This window comes from Oryzias latipes, chromosome 4 (assembly GCF_002234675.1).
Source record: "Oryzias latipes chromosome 4, ASM223467v1".
NCBI lineage: Eukaryota > Metazoa > Chordata > Actinopteri > Beloniformes > Adrianichthyidae > Oryzias > Oryzias latipes.
In genome coordinates this window covers 20,684,715-20,705,929 of record NC_019862.2, presented here as the reverse complement: position 1 = coordinate 20,705,929, position 21,215 = coordinate 20,684,715, and the positions used below count along the sequence as shown (strand labels likewise).

Below are 21,215 nucleotides of genomic sequence, written 5' to 3'. Positions count from 1 at the left end.
GCCCTGTATAGGCTTACATTTTTCACACACACAGCCTGTATCCACCTGTCAGGGCAGTTGTGACAGATATTAGGTGGGTTTAGAATATGGATGAATGGCGTTTCTGAGTGTATGAACAGTCTTATGGTCACTGAAAAAAAGGTAAATGTTACAAGAACATTGTCCTTTTTGAGGACCAACAGCATCAACCACTTTTAAGTATAAGAAAAAACTTTTTTAGCTTTTAGTTACTTGTAAACAGTTTCTCCTAATCCTGTCCCAAAGAAGGATTCCTAAGTAATCACTTAGACTACTTTTATCATTTTTTTTTCTTTTAAAGCATTTTTCAAAGGGCTTATATCAAGCAAGATGATTTTTCTGAGCTTTTAAGTATATTATAATGTTCACTCCTCACAAAAAGAAACCCCGAAGTGGTATTTTGTTCCATTCACGCATTGAGTTTTTCTTTTACCTGCGCTCTGAGCACCAGCCCCTCCAAATCCAAGAAAGTGAGCGGGTTCTCTCGAGGTGACGTAGACCAGTGAGAACAGCTGGTGCCTCAGAGACAGAGTCATCTTACGTTCGGGTTGGAAAAGAACTCAAGAAAATAACTAATCTTTAATAAAAAAAATTTGTTTCTTTTGTGTGCCAAAGGTAATATATTATCATAAACATGGATATTGTTTACTATAAATATCTTAAGAACATGGTTTAGGGCCTTTAAAATTTCCTGCCTTGTTTTCTCTTCATTTTTAACAAACAATATTCAAATTAAAATTAAAAACCAAATCGTATTTGGACGACTTTAACATTCATTCAAGCAACTGACTGTGGCAGCTTTTTAAATGTATATTAGTATATTTTATACCATGGTCCGGGTGAATACTCGATTCTGATAGGCTGCTGGGTGTGCATTAAAACCTGATAACCGCACAGTGAAAAAAGAAGTTCCAGTCACCTAGATTAAATGTTTTGTATCACTGCGCCAGCTTCTTTAAAACTTTCTCTCTGAACTGATGCTTTATTCAACCCATCGGAAAGATCAGCATATATATATATATATATATATATATCGCCGAATCTTGACTGCAGCGGTGGTGAGGCGCGACGCGGACTACTTTTTACGCTCCTCATCACGTAAATAATAGTCTGCTTTTTGTGAGAAAAAACAATCCAAATCGGAAAAAAAACAAGAATTAAGGACTAAAAACTGGTTAATATGTATTGCTTTTGTAAGTGACCATATAAGCGGGTTAATGACCTTCGAAGTGTGCGTTATTACTTTTTAAACACACTTTGCGTTGGACGGTTCAGGCTTCCACGGCGTGCGTTAAAAAGTGATGATGCACACTTCGTTGGCCATTAACCCTTACTTAACTTTAATTTTAGCTATTTCAACCTGTACCATATTCAACACAAGGCAGGCCTCTTGTTTGAAAGTTTTAGAATTTTAGCGTCTTTAGTAAACAACTTTACAAACAAGCTCAGGGAAACAGAAGAAATCAAAGTAGGCAGAAAGTCTCTTGGATATTTCTCAATATCTTAGCTCTGTATGTTGGTGATAAGAAGTATTATGGAAGCAGTTCAAAGATCTGATTGCATATTCTGAAGGAAAATCTTCTGTTTTTAACTCGGGCATCAATGGAAATAATGTGTTTCAGAGTTTTTTTGTGTCATCTTGGTTCATTCAGTTGAAAAGGCTTATTGCTCTCCATTTTTCCTAAACCCCTCCATTCATGATTCTCTTTGCCTGTTTCCTCTGCAGTTTCATTCCCTGCTCCCCCAGATTTCTGCTCCTCTAATCCAATATCTCTCCCTTTTTCATCCCTTCTCCTTTTATTGCCAAGATAATTAGTTCTTTCGATAAGGTCATTGGTTGTGCGTGTCGGCTCTGATGTTGTCCCACCCAGAGCAGCAGCAAAGGGAGTGCGTGCGCTGGCCTCTGCAAATGCTCGCGAGGCCCATGCACCAATTTGCTTGGATGTGGTGTTAAAGTGCGTGGGTGATCCCTGAACTCCTCGGAATGTGAAAGCGAGCCTGTCTCCAGAGGGCCGGATGGTGCTCTGCAGATAAGGTGTTCTGCTCTTTCTTCAGCCGAGACTCCATGTCAGCGGTTGCACCCTCTTCAGAGCCATATGTCTCTGTATCCGAGTACGAGGCGGCACACAAGCGTTATATCGTAGCTTCTTTGTGTCAACTCATCCGTGAGATTGACCTACACTTCTCCTTGCCACCAGGATTGGGCACCTCTAACACCCTTTTCATTGAGATGGTGGTGCTACACGTAAGTCAGTCTTGCCTCACCAAAGCATAATCTCTGAATTCTTGTCACTTATGTTTGGACCATAAGGCACCATATTAATAAACAGAGAATGAACAATCTTTTTGATACACAAGGCACGCTGGATTAGAGTGCATTAAGTCAGCGGTACCCAACCTTTTTTGCGCCACGGACCGGTTTGACGTAGACAAAATTTTCACGGACCGGCCTTTACGATGTGGCGGTTAAATATTGTTGCAACGCTACGATGGAGGAGGCGAAAAAGCGAGATAAGACAGATTTTGGGCTTTTATTTTGACACACATAACATTGTACATCGCACAGGTGTCATCATCCTCTCCCCTTCCCACATTCATGGTGCAAAAAAAAAAAAGAAGTGCGTCTATTAAATGTAGCTTTCGTTTTTTGGAAGTCGAAGGCTCCTCTCTGAGTCCTGGCTGGGCCTTTTCCACTTGGAAAAGAAACTTTCCAAGGACCTTTGTTTTTTACTCATTTTGCTAGCTTCTGGGTTTTATTTTAGCGGTAACCTATCATGTGACCAAGAAGAGCGCCTTGGCCTGTGTCAAGAGAGACATAGACGGATCTCTATGAATCGGGCAATTTTTCAAAATAAAACATCTTTCAGATTCCAAAATAAATACAACGCAAGTAATGTAAGTCTTTTATTCTTTCTGTGTGGCCCGGTACCAAATGACCCACGGACCTTTGCCGGTCCGCGGCCCGGGGTTGGGGACCGCTGCATTAAGTGAAACAAAACAGTAATTTAATGTGTTTGACTACACCACCCAGAATAGCCAGAGATGATAAGAGGCAGGTGATTGGTCAGACAGATCGATGGGAAGTTTTGTCAAATGAGTCAAACTTAATTTGCAATAACTCAAAATTCTTTAGGTGTTACATTTAAAATATAAAACGACACACCGACTTTTGAATTGAATTATTTTGAGGCAAAGTGCATATTTCTCCATCACCACACAATGGTCCAACAATCTATCAGCGGTGTTGCTTTAAAGTTTACCAAAAGCGAGTTCTTTGTACCACAGAAATTTGATTCCAGGCCAATAAGCACAACCAGAATTGATACTTGAAGAGGACTGTCGATTTAAAAATAATGATTGTCAGAAAACTATGTTTATATACTTTCACTCATTTATTACATTTCTAGTTAAAATTTCTGACCACGGTGGAGACGACTGTTTCATTCCATCGCATCAGAGAGCAGTCTCTTTTTTTAAGCCTGAACAGAAATGCTTATTAGATATGTATTTGTGAATGCTCTTAGTTAAAACCAGGCAACAGATCCATACCTATTCCTGACTCCAGCCAGTCTGTCAGAGATCTACAAACACCATCTGTTGGTATTTAAACACTTGAAAATCTTTATAAATCAGTTTGAAATACTGCCTATCATTGAAGCTGGCAACAGTGACTGTCGCTTTGTCTGGCATCTCAGTCCCCAAACACTGACCGGGGAAACTAAACCCATCATTCAGTAGAAAAATAGGAACACAGCTTCTCGCTCACTAACATGCGAGAGCTCAGTCTCTCAATAAAATGTTGTTAAATGAGCAGATTTTGTGCTTAACTGGTTTGTTTTTTCACACAGAATTCCTGTTTTAGTCAAACCCTCTAACTTGACTCTTTACATGGATGATTCTATGTTCTTCAAAACTTATTTTTCTTCTTAAGACACGTTTTCTCTAATATCAAGACTTGTGAATTGAAAAAATGTGTGAAGTATTTTCATGATAATTTAAACAAAAACAAAAATTCCCTGTGCATTTCGGCAAAGTTGGCTGCTTGTTACTTGTATTAAAACTGAAATATTTCATCATTGCCCTTTTCAATATTTGATTCTAGCCCAAAGCCAATAACAATATTTGGAATAACAGAATGAAATAGTTTGTGACTTTTCCAACAGAAGCCTATTTCACGCATTAAAGGTACAACCGGGGAGGTTGCTGTTTCTACTCCCCAACTGTTAATTGGTGTGGATCCCCAAGGGGGTAAATATCCTGTAACAACAGCTAAATGTTATGAGCTGCTGCTCTTCCATTTGCTGGCTTTGCATCAGGCGTGGGTGCATGTTTACCTGGAACGGAAGAGTCATTGCCAATCTTTTTGAAGTCCTCTTGTCCATCTGCATTTTGCTGCGTGTGCTGCAGACTCAGTTTGTGACAGACTTCGAACGCCTGGCCCACTGTCCGAACGATGCGCATGGCCTGACTCTGCAGGTGGGAAAAAGAGGACAAGAGAACTGGTAATTGAATTGAATTGTATTTGAATCAAATTCAACTTTATTAATCCGATAGTACAATTGCTCACTAGATATGAGATCAAACAAACTAACAAGCAAATAAATACATAAATAATTGTGCATAATAATGATAACACTTGGGTATTCATGCATCAGATTGTGATCAGAGCATAAAAACTGAAGATGAATATGTAAGTGATGATAAAACTCAAACTCAAAGATTGGGACTATTTCGGGTGCTACTGGAGACTTTCACATTAGCCTGGATGGCACTTTCTGTTTCCAAAGAGCAGTTGCATCATGTCCACCATGTCCCTAAAGCCAGTTGAGTAGAATAGACGTAGTCGCCGTCATCTCACAGCTAAAGGCAGAGGAGATGTTTACCGCTCTGGTTCCTGTCTTTCCACAGTTAGAGTTAGGTGTTCCACAGTTTGGTGTTTTTAACTTATTCTTGCGGCATTTTTCTGCTGATGATTGACGTATAAAGAAAATTAAGTTCAAAATTGTATTTCTGAGTATTATTTTATTCAAATCAAAGCTCCCTGCTCCGCTCTATTCGTATGCATCAACTTGTAGACGACTACATCCAAGTACCTCTTTATTTTCTTTAATCTAGCTGTACTGTTGTATTGTACTGTACATTACAGCTTGTAATGTTTGTTACATTGATAATGTTAGGTTAGGGTGTGAGGGGCTGTAAACAAGAGGGACAGTGCATAAATAGAGAGCTCTCAGCAACCGGGAGGGGAGGGGAAGTTTGCCAATGGTTGCCACAACTCCTCAAAGGTGAATTTCTACTGAACTACTGCTGCTCTATGTCTATCTATGTCCTAGAAAACCACACAGGTTTTTGGATTTTGGCTAAAAATGGCATAATCATAATTTAAAGAGAAAACAGATCATTGGAGTGGGTCTTTCAAATAAACTTACAGATGACCAAGAATCAAAAACCAAGAGATCCACCACAAGGAGGAGGACGACGACATCTATCTGGTGTTAGGTTGTTAAAGTAAACAAAAATGTAATTGACTGATAAAGGGAAAAGAAACTGAGCAATTTCTACACCAAAGTATCAGTTGTGATGAAGATACGTTTTGTATGTTAGCATGTAGGTTATCTGAAAACGTTGGAGGGAACTGACCAAATCGCTATATTTACTTGAAGCAGTATTTGTTTAGGAAAAGATGGCTTCACCCTATTGTCTGAATGCATCATTGCTGCATCTGGACCACATTCCTTACAGCAGCAGAATCACTTACTGATTCTGTCTTACCTGCTCTGACCGTGTCCCCTGACAGTACACATGAGGGCTGTTTATGTGTTTTAGTGCCATTCTCTGAAAGGTCACCGTGAATGATGACAGGAATTTTCCTTTAACAACATGTGCAGAGACTTGTCTGGTTTCATTTCCTGAATGGGAGGTCAGGTGAAAAGCGTGTGTGTGACGCCATCTGCTGCCCCCCCTCCCCCCATCAGACTTCTCAAAAATACTCTTTACATTGCTCATATGTTCAGCTGAGGGAAGCTTTGGATTTGAAAGCAGCCATCTGTAAATGATGCAGAACAGATGCAATTTGGCCAAAGAGCAAAAGACAAAACCAGTGGAGCCTTCTCAGAGGAAGACATGCTTTGACTAGGATTCAATTAGAATAGAAAACATACAGGATTGCATGTTGAACAAGTAAACATTGAGGTATGGAGACGGGAACATTTTCAGGATTTTAGGAGGAAAGATGGAGGGATTGCAGCAATCCCTCCAAATTTACTATGAATTTGAATTAGGAAAAATTATCTTTTCCATTTACATAATCTGAATTAAATGATTTATTAGCATTCGTCCTCTCAATACATTTCTTAATGGCTATTTTAGCATTTTTGTCTTTTTGATGGTTCGTATGATCTTACATTGTTAGTTTGGCTGATTTTTTAAATATTTCCTTCTGGATTTTGACAGCAGTAAAAGTATTTCCTTTTTTAAGTATTAGCATACATCTTTCAATTACAAATCTTTAAAAACATGCAAGATTAGATTTGTCTTTTTAAAAAGCTGATTTACTTTTTTTGGACACATCAATTAGACCAGTGTTTTTCAACCTTTTTTGAGCCACGGCACACTTTAACCTTGACAAAAATCCCGCGGCACACCAGCATCCCATAAAAAATAAAAAAGCAGAAATTCATGGTCTGTATTGATCGACAGCCCCCCCCCCGCCGCCACAATCTCACGTGGATTTTTGTGATAATTGTGGCAGAAAAAGCAGGAAGTTGCTGCTGTTTTTTCTAAGAGATGAAATAAGAGTTAAATTAGAAAATTTAGAAACTGTTTGTTTGTTGTGGTTTCAAGGCGTTTCACAAGGTCGACTCATTAGGCGCTGTCCCTTTAAGCCAATGCATCATGGGAGATGTAGTGTGAAAACGGCTGAAAACGGGCAGAAGGACTCGCGTCTCTGAGCTTCATTGTTTTGTTCACTTGTTCCACGGTCTGACACCGGACTCTGTGGAAAGCTACACCAAAGACGAGCTGTAGCTGGTGTTTTTGTTAGAACTGAGCGACTTTTCAGCAGAATTAAGAACAAGGAAGTGAAGACTTTAACCACTTCTGATTGGTCAGACTGATGACATGTGATTAAGCCTTCAAAAATGATTGGCGGAGACAGTTAAAGGGGCGGGATTTTTCCGCAAACTGCTATAGCTGGAGGGTAATCGCGATACCGTCATTCTTATCAAAATGTCTTTAATAGAATTAAATAAACACAAAGAAAAAGTAATTTTAAGATCTTTTATATTCCTAATTACTCAGTGTTTTATCAGGGCCTGTTTGGATGAACAAAGAGCTGATCTCCTGGAGATGGAAAATGTTGTTAAAGCAGTTAATGAGGGCAATTTCCCACGGCACACTTGACCATCTCCCACGGCACACTAGTGTGCCGCGGCACACTGGTTGAAAAACACTGAATTAGACGACAGTGCACACATTTAAGACTTATGACTGAAAGAAAGTTCTGGTGTTGTTTTTATTTAAGCTCATTAAATCAAGAGCAACGACAGTTTCCTGAATCATAATGTCAACATGAAGCTGGGTGTGACAGATGCCAAATCCTGTTAAACAGATGTGAATCAAACAACACGGATTTACTCAGATCTGACTTCTCCTTTTTTCTTTTATTATTTTCTGCCAATAAGAATCAGATGCAGATAACTGGATCTGTCAAAAGGAAACATTATAAATAGAGAACATTGCTATTTTTTTTACATTTGATTATGCTTTTTTTTAAAATCATAACTTTCTAAAAAAAAAAAAAAGTTCATTGTTATAGAGACTTAAAAAGTACAAACATGAAGTTAAAAATATCAGACATAACCATTTCATATTTGCAATATTAGGGAGACCTGAATTACCATACTCATCAAATGACAATTTAACTCCTTTAAAGCAGTGGTCTCCAACCTTTTTCAGGTCGTCGACCGTTTTAATGTCAGACAGCATTTTCACGGACTGGCCCGAACGGGGCCAAAGAGTGCATTTAATACTCATAAACTTCTGGTTTCTGAAAAACCCAATTTTCAAATGAAAATGCAACTAAATTTTTTTTTAAAAACAATCTTAAAACATTACGAGTTTTTTTTAAGATGATGAAAATTCAATGAAACAAAGTTGTTGATTTGTAGAAGTTGTTTTTGAGTAGTAGATAATTCAATAAAAGCAACATGACAGTTTTTTTTTATTTCACACCATTATAACAAAATAAAAATCAAACCACTCTCAGATCATCTTTCAGGGCAAAACTATTTCTAATTTTTGTTTTTACAAAAATCCTGATTCATTGTGTATTATTTTTTTAACACAGAGGAAGATTTCTGTGCTCATGTTTTTTAACAGATGCCTGAATATTTCTCCCTTGCTGTTGAAAAATTCATAAATTTCCTTTTTACAAGTTTACACAAATCATTCTTTGTCAAATGTTTGCTGCTGGCTTTTCCCTTTAATGTCAAAGTGGAGGCTAACAACCAGACGCTAACTTTAAGGTGTGATGACAACTGTCAGAAAACTGGTATTTTCTAAATATAATAATAAACATTAATCCAGCGTGTCTGCATCTTTATTTGGAGGAAGACATTTGTTCTCCCTAAAGGAAACGATCCAAATACATTATATTGTTTGGTATTTGTTAGTTCTTAAGTGTTGAGCTTCTAACTTTGCGGTTCGAGCAGCTGCTAAAATGCAATGGAAGTGTCAAGACAGACGGATGTGGTTGGCGGGCGCCTGTGTTTGGCAGCGGAGCGGCCACCAGTGTGTGAATGTGTGAGTGAATGTGTGTGTGACTGGGTGAATGGGTCCGTGACTGTAAAGGGCTTTGTAGGAAGAAAGGCGCTATATAAGTATACGCTATTTACCATTTGGTGAACAGAATCCAGTAGTTTTCCAAAATAAAACTTCTTTCAGTATCAGAAAATAAATGGAAATAATAGAAGTAAGCGTATGCATTTTTTTTTCTTCCAAGTGGCCGAGGGTTGGGCACCACTGCTCTGAAATATCAAATGGGTTGTGGAAAATGCCCCAGCTTGGTGTGCCATGACTTCTGAGTCCAAATGCGGCTAAATATCTTTAAAATTTAAGTACAAGATGTCATCTTCAAAAACAACACAAAGGGACACAGATTTCCTTTTTTTCTCGTTCTTTATGCAGTTCCCATCCAGCCAGGAAAACGTTTGACCTTTACATCTTCCACCCTCTTTCTCTTTTGTTTCCTGTCCCTTTCCAACTGTCAAAGGGCAGCCATGTTTCCCTGTTTACAAAAGCGTTCACAGCAGAGAACAGCCTGGTTCTACTGTCCTCTGTGAGGACCCTAAAGCTCAAAAGTCTTCAAAATAAATGTGCTCTCTCCCTACTTTACCGACTTTGTCTGCTCTTTACGTCAAGGTTTTCCATTTACAATTTCTGTTAATGGTTGAAAATAAACTAAATATAAAATTAATTTTCAATTTTCTAGTGACAATTATTATTACTCTACTGTTTAGAGACCCACTCTGATCATGGAAGACATATATAAATAAAATAAATGTTTAAAATTGCATTTCCGAGTACGGTATTATTATTATTTTTACTTAAACTGTTGAGAATCAGAAGAAAACAAAAAAAAATGAAGTTTAAAAAAGCATATATGTGAAATAAAAAATACCCTGGGTAGGCACAAGCTCCCTGAACTGAGCTCTCAATCGTGGGGTGTGGGGGGTTTCTCCGCCCCAGCAATCCCGCCTAAACTCAAAGGTGAATTTCTACTGCCGCTCTGCAGAAACTAGAAACTAGAAAACCACACAGGTTTTTGGCTAAAAACGACAAAACCATAATCAAAAGCCCACCGGGAATGCTTTTCAAATAGTTTTAAAGGTGATTGGAGTGGGACTGTAAAAAAGGACTGCTCAAAGTAGAATTGATCAAATAAAAACAAAAATTCTTTTTTTCAAGGATGCTACCAAAGAGATTCCATGTTTCGTCGTTTCTGCATTTAAAGTTTTTCGATACAGAGAACACAAAGCCGTTCAGATGGCAGAAACATCTTTCCATGTAATCAATCTCCTGAGCCCCTTCCTCGTTTTGTTTTCCTGGAGGGACTGGATAACCAGCTTGTTGCTGCACAACAATGCAAATCCAATTTAAAATTGTAGATGGATTTATGCACACTCATAGCAACAGAAAGCTACATCCACAAAATCCTAAACCTGTCACACAAACAGAAGTGTAAACCTAGGCTGTTCCTGGACACAACTCTGTACTGTTCAAGTCACTGGGAAAAAAAACCTTTCAACTTTGATTTTACTTCTCAAGTTTAAATAGATTTTAAGTTTTGAATTAGTTCTGGCTTCGTTTCGTGTTGAATGAACCATCTTCTCTTGAATTACTCCTTTAAAGTACCTAAAGTGATTTTGATACAGTAGATTCCTTATTAATCTGAAAATAGGATTATGCTCGATGATAAAAAGTGAAGTTCAGTTTCAGGTTAAAAGTCCCGTGATGTGCTCTTAATCACAATCACAGGATTTCAGCTGCAGTCACTCTGCAGATATGAGAAGCAGGAGTCTCTCTGGTCACACCGTGCTTTTCTTAAATCTCCCTGAGATCCTCTCCGAGCTTCTTTCCATTTAAACAACTTTTCCCCACACGGGACTTTCTCCATTCACTCTCGGAGTAGATAAAAGAAAAGAACCAAAAATCATGGCTGTTATTTTATTATTTGTTGTCTTTTTGATCTTTCTGAAGTAATTCTTTATTCCATTTATACAATTCTCCCTTTTAGCGACAAACAATGTCATTTCAGTGCAAGAAGTTGCGTTTTGTTTTATAATACAGTGCTGTGCAAAAGTTTTAGGTAGGTGTGAAAAGAACGCTGTAAACAGAGAATTCATTCACAAGTACAAACAATAATTGCTTATTCTTTTTTATCAATTTACAGAATTTAAAGGGAGTGAGAAAACCAAAACCATAAATCAAATCAGTATATGGTTTTACTACCTCTGTCTTTAAACCAGCGTCAGTTATGATGGATATATCTGCACAAAGGCAAGGAGTTTGTAGGATTTTAGTCAGATGTATGATTGAACAATTGAGCAGAATGGTGCTAAAGATAATCAGTGCCACATGCAGTTTGAAATCCAGACATGACCTGAAACAGAAACATAGGAGGCTTAAAAACCGAGTGACGAACAGTCAGACTCTGCTGCCAAGGTGAGGTTGTGAAAGACAGTTACATGTCATAACAAGATTAATTACAGCAAGACACAAGGATAGTTCTTCTACATTAGCACAGTCTCTCCCAGACAAAGACTGCTCAAGCACTTTTAGAAGAAAGAAGCACAAAGAAATGGGCAATGTTGAGGATAAAAGCAATGGTTGGCCAAGGACACTTGATCCAGGAGATGAAAGACACATCAAGCTTATAACCCTTCAAAATGTAACAATATCCAGCTGTGCCATCGGCTCCAGACTGACAGAAACCAGTGGGACCCTGGTACACCCATCTACTGTATGAAGAAGTTTGGCTGGAAGTGGTCTTTATTTAAGAGGTGCGGCCAGAAATTGATATGTATTTTGTTTCTTCCATTTAGACAAAACAAAATTAGCGTCAACGTGGGCGGTAATTCCACAAAATACATTTCTAATAATGAATCTGACCATTAAAATAAAATGTAAATTTTTGGAATAACTTAAAAAAAGAGTGAGTGAGTTCTCCTCTGCATAAATTCTTCCTGGTTCAGAGCTCGGGAGTGACTCAAAGAAGATTTCTTTTGGTCCGTTACTTCCTTTGACATGAATCAGCAGGAATCTGTGTGCATAATAAATTTAAATAGATTTACATAGTAAAGCATAGGGAATTGATTTTCAATTATTGAACTTAATTACTATAACATTGCAAGCTCAGTGGCATAATGGTAGAGTGTCTGTCCTGAGAATGACAGGTGGTAGGTTCAAATCCTTCGTTGGGTCATAGCAAAAACTATAAATGAGACCCAATGCCTCACTACTTGGATGGAGGGGGGTTTTAAACCACCTAATAGAATCTGTGACCATAGATCATTGCTCCCTTAGGGGATGGATCAAATGCGGAGAACACATTAGGATATGTGACAACTGATGCCACTTCAACTTTAAACATTTCTTAATCTTGGTTACTTTTTCTGCAACTTCAGATTCCTTCTTCTGGTATTTGGTGTCATAAAGTAACTCAGCCAACATTTTTTTCTCTCTCACTTAAGTCAGTATTCTTTTTTCACTGTTAAATTGATGTTAAGTTGTTGTTTGGAGTAACAGTACTCAATTAAACCAATTCAAAATTAAAAGCCCGTCATAATGTCGTCTTGTCATTAGTGGATCGTCCAGCTTTTTAGATTGCCTTAAAGTAGCGGAGAAAGCCTTGCTGTTTTAGTGTCATACATTTGTCACAGACAAACTTAAGAAATGACTACAAGAGTGCCTTTTATATGAAGACACTTGTCGTCTGTCTAAATATTTCCTCCCACAGCCATTTTTGCAGTTGGTATAGTTCTGGAGTTGACACTGCATTTAAGTGATTTGTCACTCGAATCCAAAACCTCTTTATTCTGCTGTTAATATCTTGCTAAGGTTTCTATGCTGGACATCTGTCACCCTCCCCACCAAGTCATTTTTCTGCCTTTATCTCACTTGCTTTCTATTCCTTTGTTGGCTGAAACTAAAACATCTATTTTTCTATAAGACGAGCTCACAGCCAGTAAGATTTATGCTGTGCGGTGTTCTGCATCTGTGCAGGTACAGGATAGGGGCCCTGTCAAAGGTGCGATGCATTATTTATCCCAGATTCTCCATTGAGACTTGTCGGAGCTTCTGCTGTTCCTCTGGAAGTCTTGGCACAGGCAAAAAGCTGGAATGGAGGGGAATATAATGCAATCCTGGACAAAGCAGGGCAATCAAAGGGAAGGAGGCTGGGGAATCCTATTGGATTAAAGCTTTTGTGATTCTCTCTGCTGCAATGATGAGCTGATTCTCAAAATCCTCTCCCGTGTGAATTCTTTCCAAATGCAATCCTCTGTGTGAAGAGGTTTAGGCCAGATTTGATGTAGGCAAAAAAAAACTGATTCATAGACACTTTTTTTATACTAACCTAAAAAGTATGGGCATCAGTTATGGGAATTCATAGATAACAGTAAATTTTATGATCGGAAAGTACATTGACGGGAGGACAGTCTGGCCTAAGGTTTGATTAAAACAAACATTTGTGTGAATGGAGACACTGAGGACTTCTACTTTCTCATACTCCCCCAGCCTCCTCCCCAGTAGCTGCTCAGTATCATTCAGGTGAATTCCTCCCCTGGTTAAGAAAGCTTCTTTCAGTTTTATACGAGGGAGGTGAAGACGAAGAGCATGCCTCCACACTCGTCCATACTGACAAGCTGGGAGTTGATGAACAAGAAACTTTTTATGTCCTAAATTCAACATGTACAAAACAAAGATTAAAAAAAGAGGCTAAATTTTAGCATGACAAATATACTGACATATTTATGTATTTCTTTGTTATGTAAATCGTGTATTCGGATGTAGTCACATGTCCTGTTATGTTTCTTCAAATGTTTTAAATCTAGAGAATGACAGGTGGATTAACTAAAGCCTATTTCAATATGAGAAATGTATGTTCTAGCTCTGATACCCTTTACAAGATGGCAAAATATTTCTTAGATGAAATGTGTCTTGTGCAGCCTATATGCTGTTTTCTGTCAAGATTTGGTTGGATGAGTACTTTGATGATGGTTACTTCTCTTGAGTGGTATCTAAATAATAATAATTGATAATTTATTTATTTATCCCACAATGGTGCAATTCTTCTCCGAGGCCTTTTGACCCATCCCCTGGGGGGAGCAGTGAGCTGCAGGCTGCCCGCGCTCGGGGGGCGACAGCTGGCTGGGGAGAGCGGGAATCGATTTATCAACCCTTCAGTTGTTGGACCTGCTCTACCGCCTAAGCTAAACTGCCGCCAATGTGTTTAAGATTGTTGGCCTATGTACTGTAACCATGCAGATATAAAGCCTTAGGGCTTGTTGTCTAGTTTTAAGGCAGAAAACGTTCATTTCAATTTAAAGTATATCATTTTTCAAAGGTCAAAAAAAGATTTTTAGGAAACAAAATGTGGAATTTTTTACATTCAAGACTTAAATAAATTAAATATTTACCTCAATATTTTTCTTTTTTGAATTCCCAATGATGTGTATTTTAAAACTGTTGCAAAGTCCATCCATCCATCCATCCATCCATCCATCCATCCATCCATCCATCCACCCACCCACCCACCCACCCATCCATCCTCTTCCGCTTATTTTCTCTGTTTTTGGCCATTCTCTGTAAACCCTAGAGATGGTTGTGGGTAAAAATCCAGTAGATCAGCAGTTTCTGAAATATTCCGACCAGCCTGCCAGTCTGGCACCATCAACCATGCCATGTTCAAAGTCACTTCAATCACCCTTCTTCCTCATTGTGATGCTCGGTTTGAACTGCAGCAGATCGTCTAGACCACGTCTACATGCCAAAATGGACAGAGCTGATGTCATGAAATTTGGCTGATTAGGAATTTGCATTGCAAGTTAGGGTTGTGCCGATGGACGATACCATCGTGATGCCACGCCCCCGCCACGCTGCGAGTCGACACCATAAGCCGCGGTTACATGTGAAAAATATCTTGACCGGATCAATGGTCGGATTAGAATCCAACCGTGTACACGGCTCGAGAAAAATGTTTTCAGAATATAACAAACGTTCACATGGGTCACTATTTCGGTCGGAATAAATCATTCGCACATGCGCAGTAGGGTTTGAAAAACCGGAAGCGGATATTAGTTCCGCCGAGAGGCTATTTTTTTTTCATATTTTTTTTTCAAACTTTATTGAATTTAACAATTCAATACAAAACAATGTTGCCGAGCGGCTTTATACATTTATATGTCAGCTCTGTAATATACAAGACGATCTTCTAAACGTGCTTTTAATAAAGTTACGATTATTATGAAACGCCTGTTCGCTCATCGTTTTATTTATAATACGTGTGCTCATTGCTTTTTCTGTTGAAAAACGGAGCCGGAAAGAAGCCAGAATTAGCAGTATGCTAACACGGGCTAACAACATTAGCTTTGGGTGGTGCTGCAATCTGCATCTTGGCTGCACGTAAACATGTGGGAATAACATTAGCCTTTATTTAGTCGGGACACGACTCGAAACACAAATCCACGTGATTCGTGGATTCGTGATTCGTCCGCACTCCACCGGTCCACTTGACTAGTTAAGTGCGGGAGCGGACCATTTCCTTTCTAGTTTGTTTGTTACTTTTTTTGTTTAAAGTCACTTCCCTCAGTTTATACTGGATAATCGCGGATGAGTCGTTAGTTGGGAAATAAAATAAATAAAGTAATAAAGTAAAACAACGAATAGTAATTATATAAGACCGAAATATTAAAAGCACCCCCCCCCTCCCCCCACGACGATATCATCGTCCATCCCGATGGTTGACAGCAAACATCGTCAACGGCCATTTTAAGGGACATCGCCCAACCCTATTGCAAGTGCAACTAATTAAGCAGCCAGTGAGTATAAGTATTCATATTTTCAAAACTTCAATAAACTTCTCATTAATTACAGCAGTATTTATCTTTATTTTAAATATAATAAATAACATTTATCAAATTGTAACAAATAACAAATTTTGTTTTAGATTTAACATTGTCACAGTGTTGCAACAAACAAGACAACTATTACAGATGACTTATAAATTGTGTTTTGCAAAAAAGCAATATAACAATTGTGTTAGACTAATAGTAAACAAATTGTACTACTTACAACACCAAGTGTGTTGTCCTTATTCAGGCACATAATGTGTAAAATATTTGATATTACTTGCGTGATTTTAAACCCATCTGAGTGGAGTGAAAAAGCGTCATCCACTGAGGAACTGAAAGCACTCTTTAGATAAGAAAGTCATTGACTGTGAGGCGAAAGTCAGCAGTGAAATGAAGGGTAAAACACTTAAGAGGCAGACACAGCTAAAGGTTGTTGTGAGAAAACAAGACAACACCAACAGTCCTGCATGAAGCCCAGAAGACAGCAGTGTATCGACTTCTGCGTTTGTTTACATTAACGCACATCTCATCACCAATATACCCTAACTGAGCCCAAGTGCAGCCAGAGGAGAAGCAGCAGTGAGAGGAGAAGCAGCAGGTCTGCATCGACTTGTTCATCTGTGATTTAAGCCAGATTGCTGGAAAAGCACAGCAGCTTTGAGCATGAGGCGGTTGGATCATTTATACAACAAAATAATACTTAATGAAAAAAAGTGACTGAAAAATAAATCCCATTTTTAATATAGGCTGCATTAGGAACAAAGTGATGTCCATATTTTCTTTGATTTGTTTGTAAATTGTACGTAAAAGATGTGTAAATTATTACTGGTGACTTTTTTAAAACTACTTAGACTCTGATGTTGAATTTTAAAAAGGGGTAAACGACAAAGCCTTTCATAATCATCAGCATCTTTCAGACAGACAGCAGAAACAGCTTGATGCTTTAATCATCATCATGTAGCTCTCTAGTCCAGCTGCACTCAAGGAACCAAGTCTAAAACTTGAACTGCCAGCTGTTTCCAAGCTTTAAATCTCGGCAAGCTGTCATGTGCTGCCTTGGTTGTTTACATCTCTTACAGAAACGTTGCACCTCAGTCATTTTCTTTATGAACTTAAGGCACTTTTGGCTTAACTCTCTACTTTGACTATATTTTTTGTTGTCAGTCACATTGCTTCATCTTGTTCCACCCACTACAAACTATAAGCATGGCGGTGGAGGGGTAGTGATTTGGGCTTGTTTTACAGCCACAGGACTTGAGCATTGTGTGGTCACCAAGGCAACAATGAGTTTTTCCTGTTAGAAAAGCCCGTCCATCCTAAATATCCACGTTGTCCTGTGTAGGGTCATGGGGTTGCCGGAGCTATTCCCAGAGACAAATACAGGGTACAAGGACAGCAGTACCCTGTGCTGCTTCAATTGCTCTGCCACTGGAGGGCAATAGAAGAGTCTTCATGAGTCAAACATGAAGTGGTCAGACAAACAACTAAATAGAAATTATTTCAGCAAATCTAAAAACATAGAAGTCAAGATATTTTTTTTTTAAAAGCATCTAAAAACTGGATCCAACAGAAACTATAAAACAAGTCATTTCTGTTGGACATGGTTCTACAAAACAAAACCATAATTTGCATGATTCCTGTTCATATTTCTTCTATTTGATTTGCTTTTGTAAAAGAACACTTGGCAAAATAAGTGCCCATTATTTTCTGCTGCGATATGTGTTTATTTCAACATAGCAATAACAATCAGATCTGGTGGGTTCTTCTGACGCCATGTCGTTCATAGAGGAACAACTCATTAAGTCGGGTTGAAAGAAAATGTGTTTTAATTTCCCCGATCCTTTCACATGATTCTGGTTAGACACAGGAACAAATTAATAATGGCTGAATGATTCGCTGAGTGTCACAGCAGGTCTTTAACTCCTGGCAATCTGCTAAAAAGGTGCCCATCCCTGCCTCATATTTTCAATACAGTTTAAAGAATCCAATTACCTACAGCTCATATTTGCAGTCTCGTGCATTTTCATTCGTAAAATGGACATGAAGTGAAGTAAATTCATATGGGATCTTGGATGTTTCACCTTTTTTTGTTTGAAATAAACTGCTCGAAACAGGTTTTTATTTATGAAGTAGTTCCTGCAGCACTTATAGACAATCATTCAGCATCTGGGCTCAGCTATAGTCTTTAAATGCATAAATCTTAATGTGTCATTTTTTTCCAAGAAACATTTCACATTTTGAATCTTTATTAAAAAATCAGTGTAAGACGTCTACTACATTAAAGGAAACTCTTTTACATACAGAAACAAAACAAAACAAAGTAGCTTTCGCCTTTAGAAGAATAAGCATAGATGTTTTAAAAAATTAAGCTAGAAAGCTTTAAAAAAATAAAAAATAAAATCCACCACCCTTGTGTTCAGTTTTCTTTATTCTCTCATAATTTGCAGTCATAAATATTAATACCCTATGATTAAAAAGCTAGGATGAGCATGGCATTGGCATATTTATGGCTATAAAAACGCATTAAACGGCAGCTGCCAGAAGATTTTCATTAATCAAGTTTAACATATTATCTTTTATGGTCTTTTTTTATAAGTTTGGCTTATTAATGCCTTAAAGGCACAGACAAAATATGAAGACTGGAGAGATAGTGATACAGGCATCCCAAGTGGCCAAAAGGGAGCACAGATCTATTTGTTTCCATTCCAGAGGATCTGCTGAAGTTCTGGAACGGTTATCTCAGGCCACAGCATCCCCTGCAAAACAAAGTTCACTTGTACTACACGCAGTCTGTGCCACCAAAGCTAACACTGGTTAGCTTTGCTTACTGCAATTTTCTGGCCCAATGATAGCACTGGCGAGAAAATAATTGAAATTACCATAATCTTGTCTATCACTTTGAAAAATTAAGATTGGCAGCTAATTGAAAACTACAAGATGGATGGTTTCTTTTTTACATTTTTCAGTTGCTCCTTATTTTTAAGGCGCATCAGTGAAGAAAAACAATGTGGCACGATTGTTTAGCATTTAGTTTCAAGCTTTAGACTGTACTTAAACTCAAACCTGCGACTAGCTGGTGATGGGGCTAAGATTAGATAAAATGTCAAAGGTAATCCAAAACACCCTATGAAAAATAAATACACAAATCAATAGACCCCTCTGAGAAACATATAGGTTTTTTTCCCCTATATTCTACAGTAAAAAAAATCTAGCTATTGCAGCTACTTGGGATGTCTGAGGTATGGAGATAGATTTGTTCTAAATCAGAGAGGCTAGCTGTTCCAAGTTTTGATATTTCAAATCAAAAGTAAAAAAGTTGAAAGAGAAACATCTGGAGTGACGCAAAGAGAAAATGTTTTTGCAAATGCAAACCTTAAATTTGCAAAAGTGAATCTTTTCATAAAGTATTGCTGTTGCGTTTCTTTTTTTTTTTTTTTTAGCTTTACTGGGTTTTTTTTCACGGTTTAAACTTGCTCTCACTTCTTTGCTCAGATTGCTACCACCGACAATAATGGCCGTCTTCTTTTCTCCAGAATATTCTTCTTCAATGCATTTCTTTTTCTTTCAAGCGTATTGTTTTGGGGTTTCATTAACATAGCATGAAGTACTATTTACATTTTTTAACTTAAATGTTATCTTTAATTTCATTCTATAATGCTAGACTTGTTTTTCTGCGACGATTTGAACTTCCAGAGTTTATGCAAAAAAAAAAAAAAAAGTGTAAAACGTTAATGTGCTTGTATGTCTGAGAAAAGTGAGAAAGAAAGGGTGTCTTTTTGTTTTGTTTGTGAAACTAAAAATATATACATTATGTTCTAAAACTAACCCCCAACAGGAGAAATTTTCCAAATAGGATTACAGATGTATTAAGGCTGTAAAACCCTTTCACTACACACTTTAAATAAAACCAGGGAAGCTAGAAAGGAGGAAACAGTTTTTTGCGAAGCTGGATGTGCTTAATAAAATAAATACATTTAAAAAAACGTAGAAATCTGACACTTCAGCCTTGTACAGGCTAGTTGGTAAAAAATATAGTCTGATATTAAACTGTTTGGTAGCGTAATAGGGACCAATGCCTTAAACATCACAGTTTGACATGCACACTCAAACTGCCAACCTTTCTTTAAGCCACGGCTTCAAACTTTTTAAATGCTTTTACTATCAAGTTGAAAAGTTCACTACTTCTTGCTGGCACTCCTGACCCCTTGACTCCACTTTAAGCTAAAACTGCAGCTGCAAATCTGGAGGAAAATCCTCCTAAGAAATGTCACACAACAGCACACATTCCGTGACCCCAGAACATCGATTAGTAGTCAGTCCAACACTTTCAGGGCAATCCCATGCACCTAACATTACCATAATAAAGGGCCTGATCACTTGAAAGCTTCCGGTTAAACTGTTAATGGGAGAAGAAAGACGGGACCCAGGCAGTGTGAAAAAAGGAAGCGAAAGAAACAAATATAATGTAAAAAGTGGTGATCCACTAAAGCCCTTTAATGTCTCTAAGATAAATATACGACGAGATAACTTTTTTTTCCTTACCTCTAACAGTTTATGTTTGGGTTAAAAAGAATTCTTCTAAATATTTATCACAATTTATATTTAGAATGTTCTTCCTATCAAACGTAAGCAAATCCGCTTCCCAAAAATAGCCACAATCAAGAAAACTAAACATTCTCATTGATATTGTATTAAAAACAGTCATGTTGAGTCTAGAAACTACGCATAATGACAGACGCAGACTGGTTTCCAGCTTTGGGGCCTCTGGTTGCCCCAGAGCCTTCTGGTATGTGACACTTTCCATTTTATCTCCAGCTCAGAATATGAGCAGTGTGTGAGCATGTGTTTGTGCTCAACTGTCAGTGTGGGTCCGTCTATAAAAGATAATGAGCCAATGTGTGCCTCCCCCAGCTAACCCCTGGAATAACCCATCAACTCCCCTAAATTGGCAGAAAAAACTGGAAGCACATTTTTTTGGACCAACCACGTCACATGGCCAGGCTCTTGTTTCGTCTATACTGCTCATTTTGCTGCAACATGTCTAATGCAGTAAAACCCCAACCCATCAAATTGCAGCAAAGAGAAAACTACAGACAGGAGTACAGGTGTTTGACGAGAGTCTTTCCTTCATGAAGGCTGTTGTGGTCGGACATAAGCACCGCTTTCATTCTTTTTTTGAGGGGAGGACAGACTGCTTTGAACTTGATAAACAGACTATGAAAACACTGACAATGCCACTAGACCTCTTTATAAAGCTAGTGTTTGACACAAAAGTGGAAGAAGATATTGGGCCGAAGTACAAAGCAAAGTAAAAACTATAAATGTAAACATTAGATGTGTGATTCTGACCTAGTTTCTGTAATTAGGGTGGGGGTGGGGAAACCAATCTAGCCTTTGGGGCATGTTCATATCAGGCAATCCATAGAAAGATGATGATGAAACCCAAAGTGTGGTTTGTTTGGTTACTGTGATCGCTCCCTTCAGTGTTCAGGCCTAGTTATGATTATGACATATTCATGCTGTGACTGGCTTGCAGAAGTGGACCAAAGCGACCTACAATGGACT

At 38.1% G+C, this 21,215-nt stretch overlaps 1 protein-coding gene across 2 annotated transcripts in view; it reads right to left on the bottom strand.

The window, feature by feature from the left end:
- The window catches only part of LOC101163480 (carboxyl-terminal PDZ ligand of neuronal nitric oxide synthase protein), a 172,713-nt gene that overhangs the window by 56,115 nt on the left and 95,383 nt on the right, over nt 1-21,215 (bottom strand). For both annotated transcript variants that reach the window (XM_023954384.1, XM_023954385.1), the window contains exon 6: nt 4,353-4,488. In XM_023954384.1, coding sequence (XP_023810152.1) covers nt 4,353-4,488 — 136 coding nt within the window. The remainder of the gene's footprint in view (nt 1-4,352; nt 4,489-21,215) is intronic.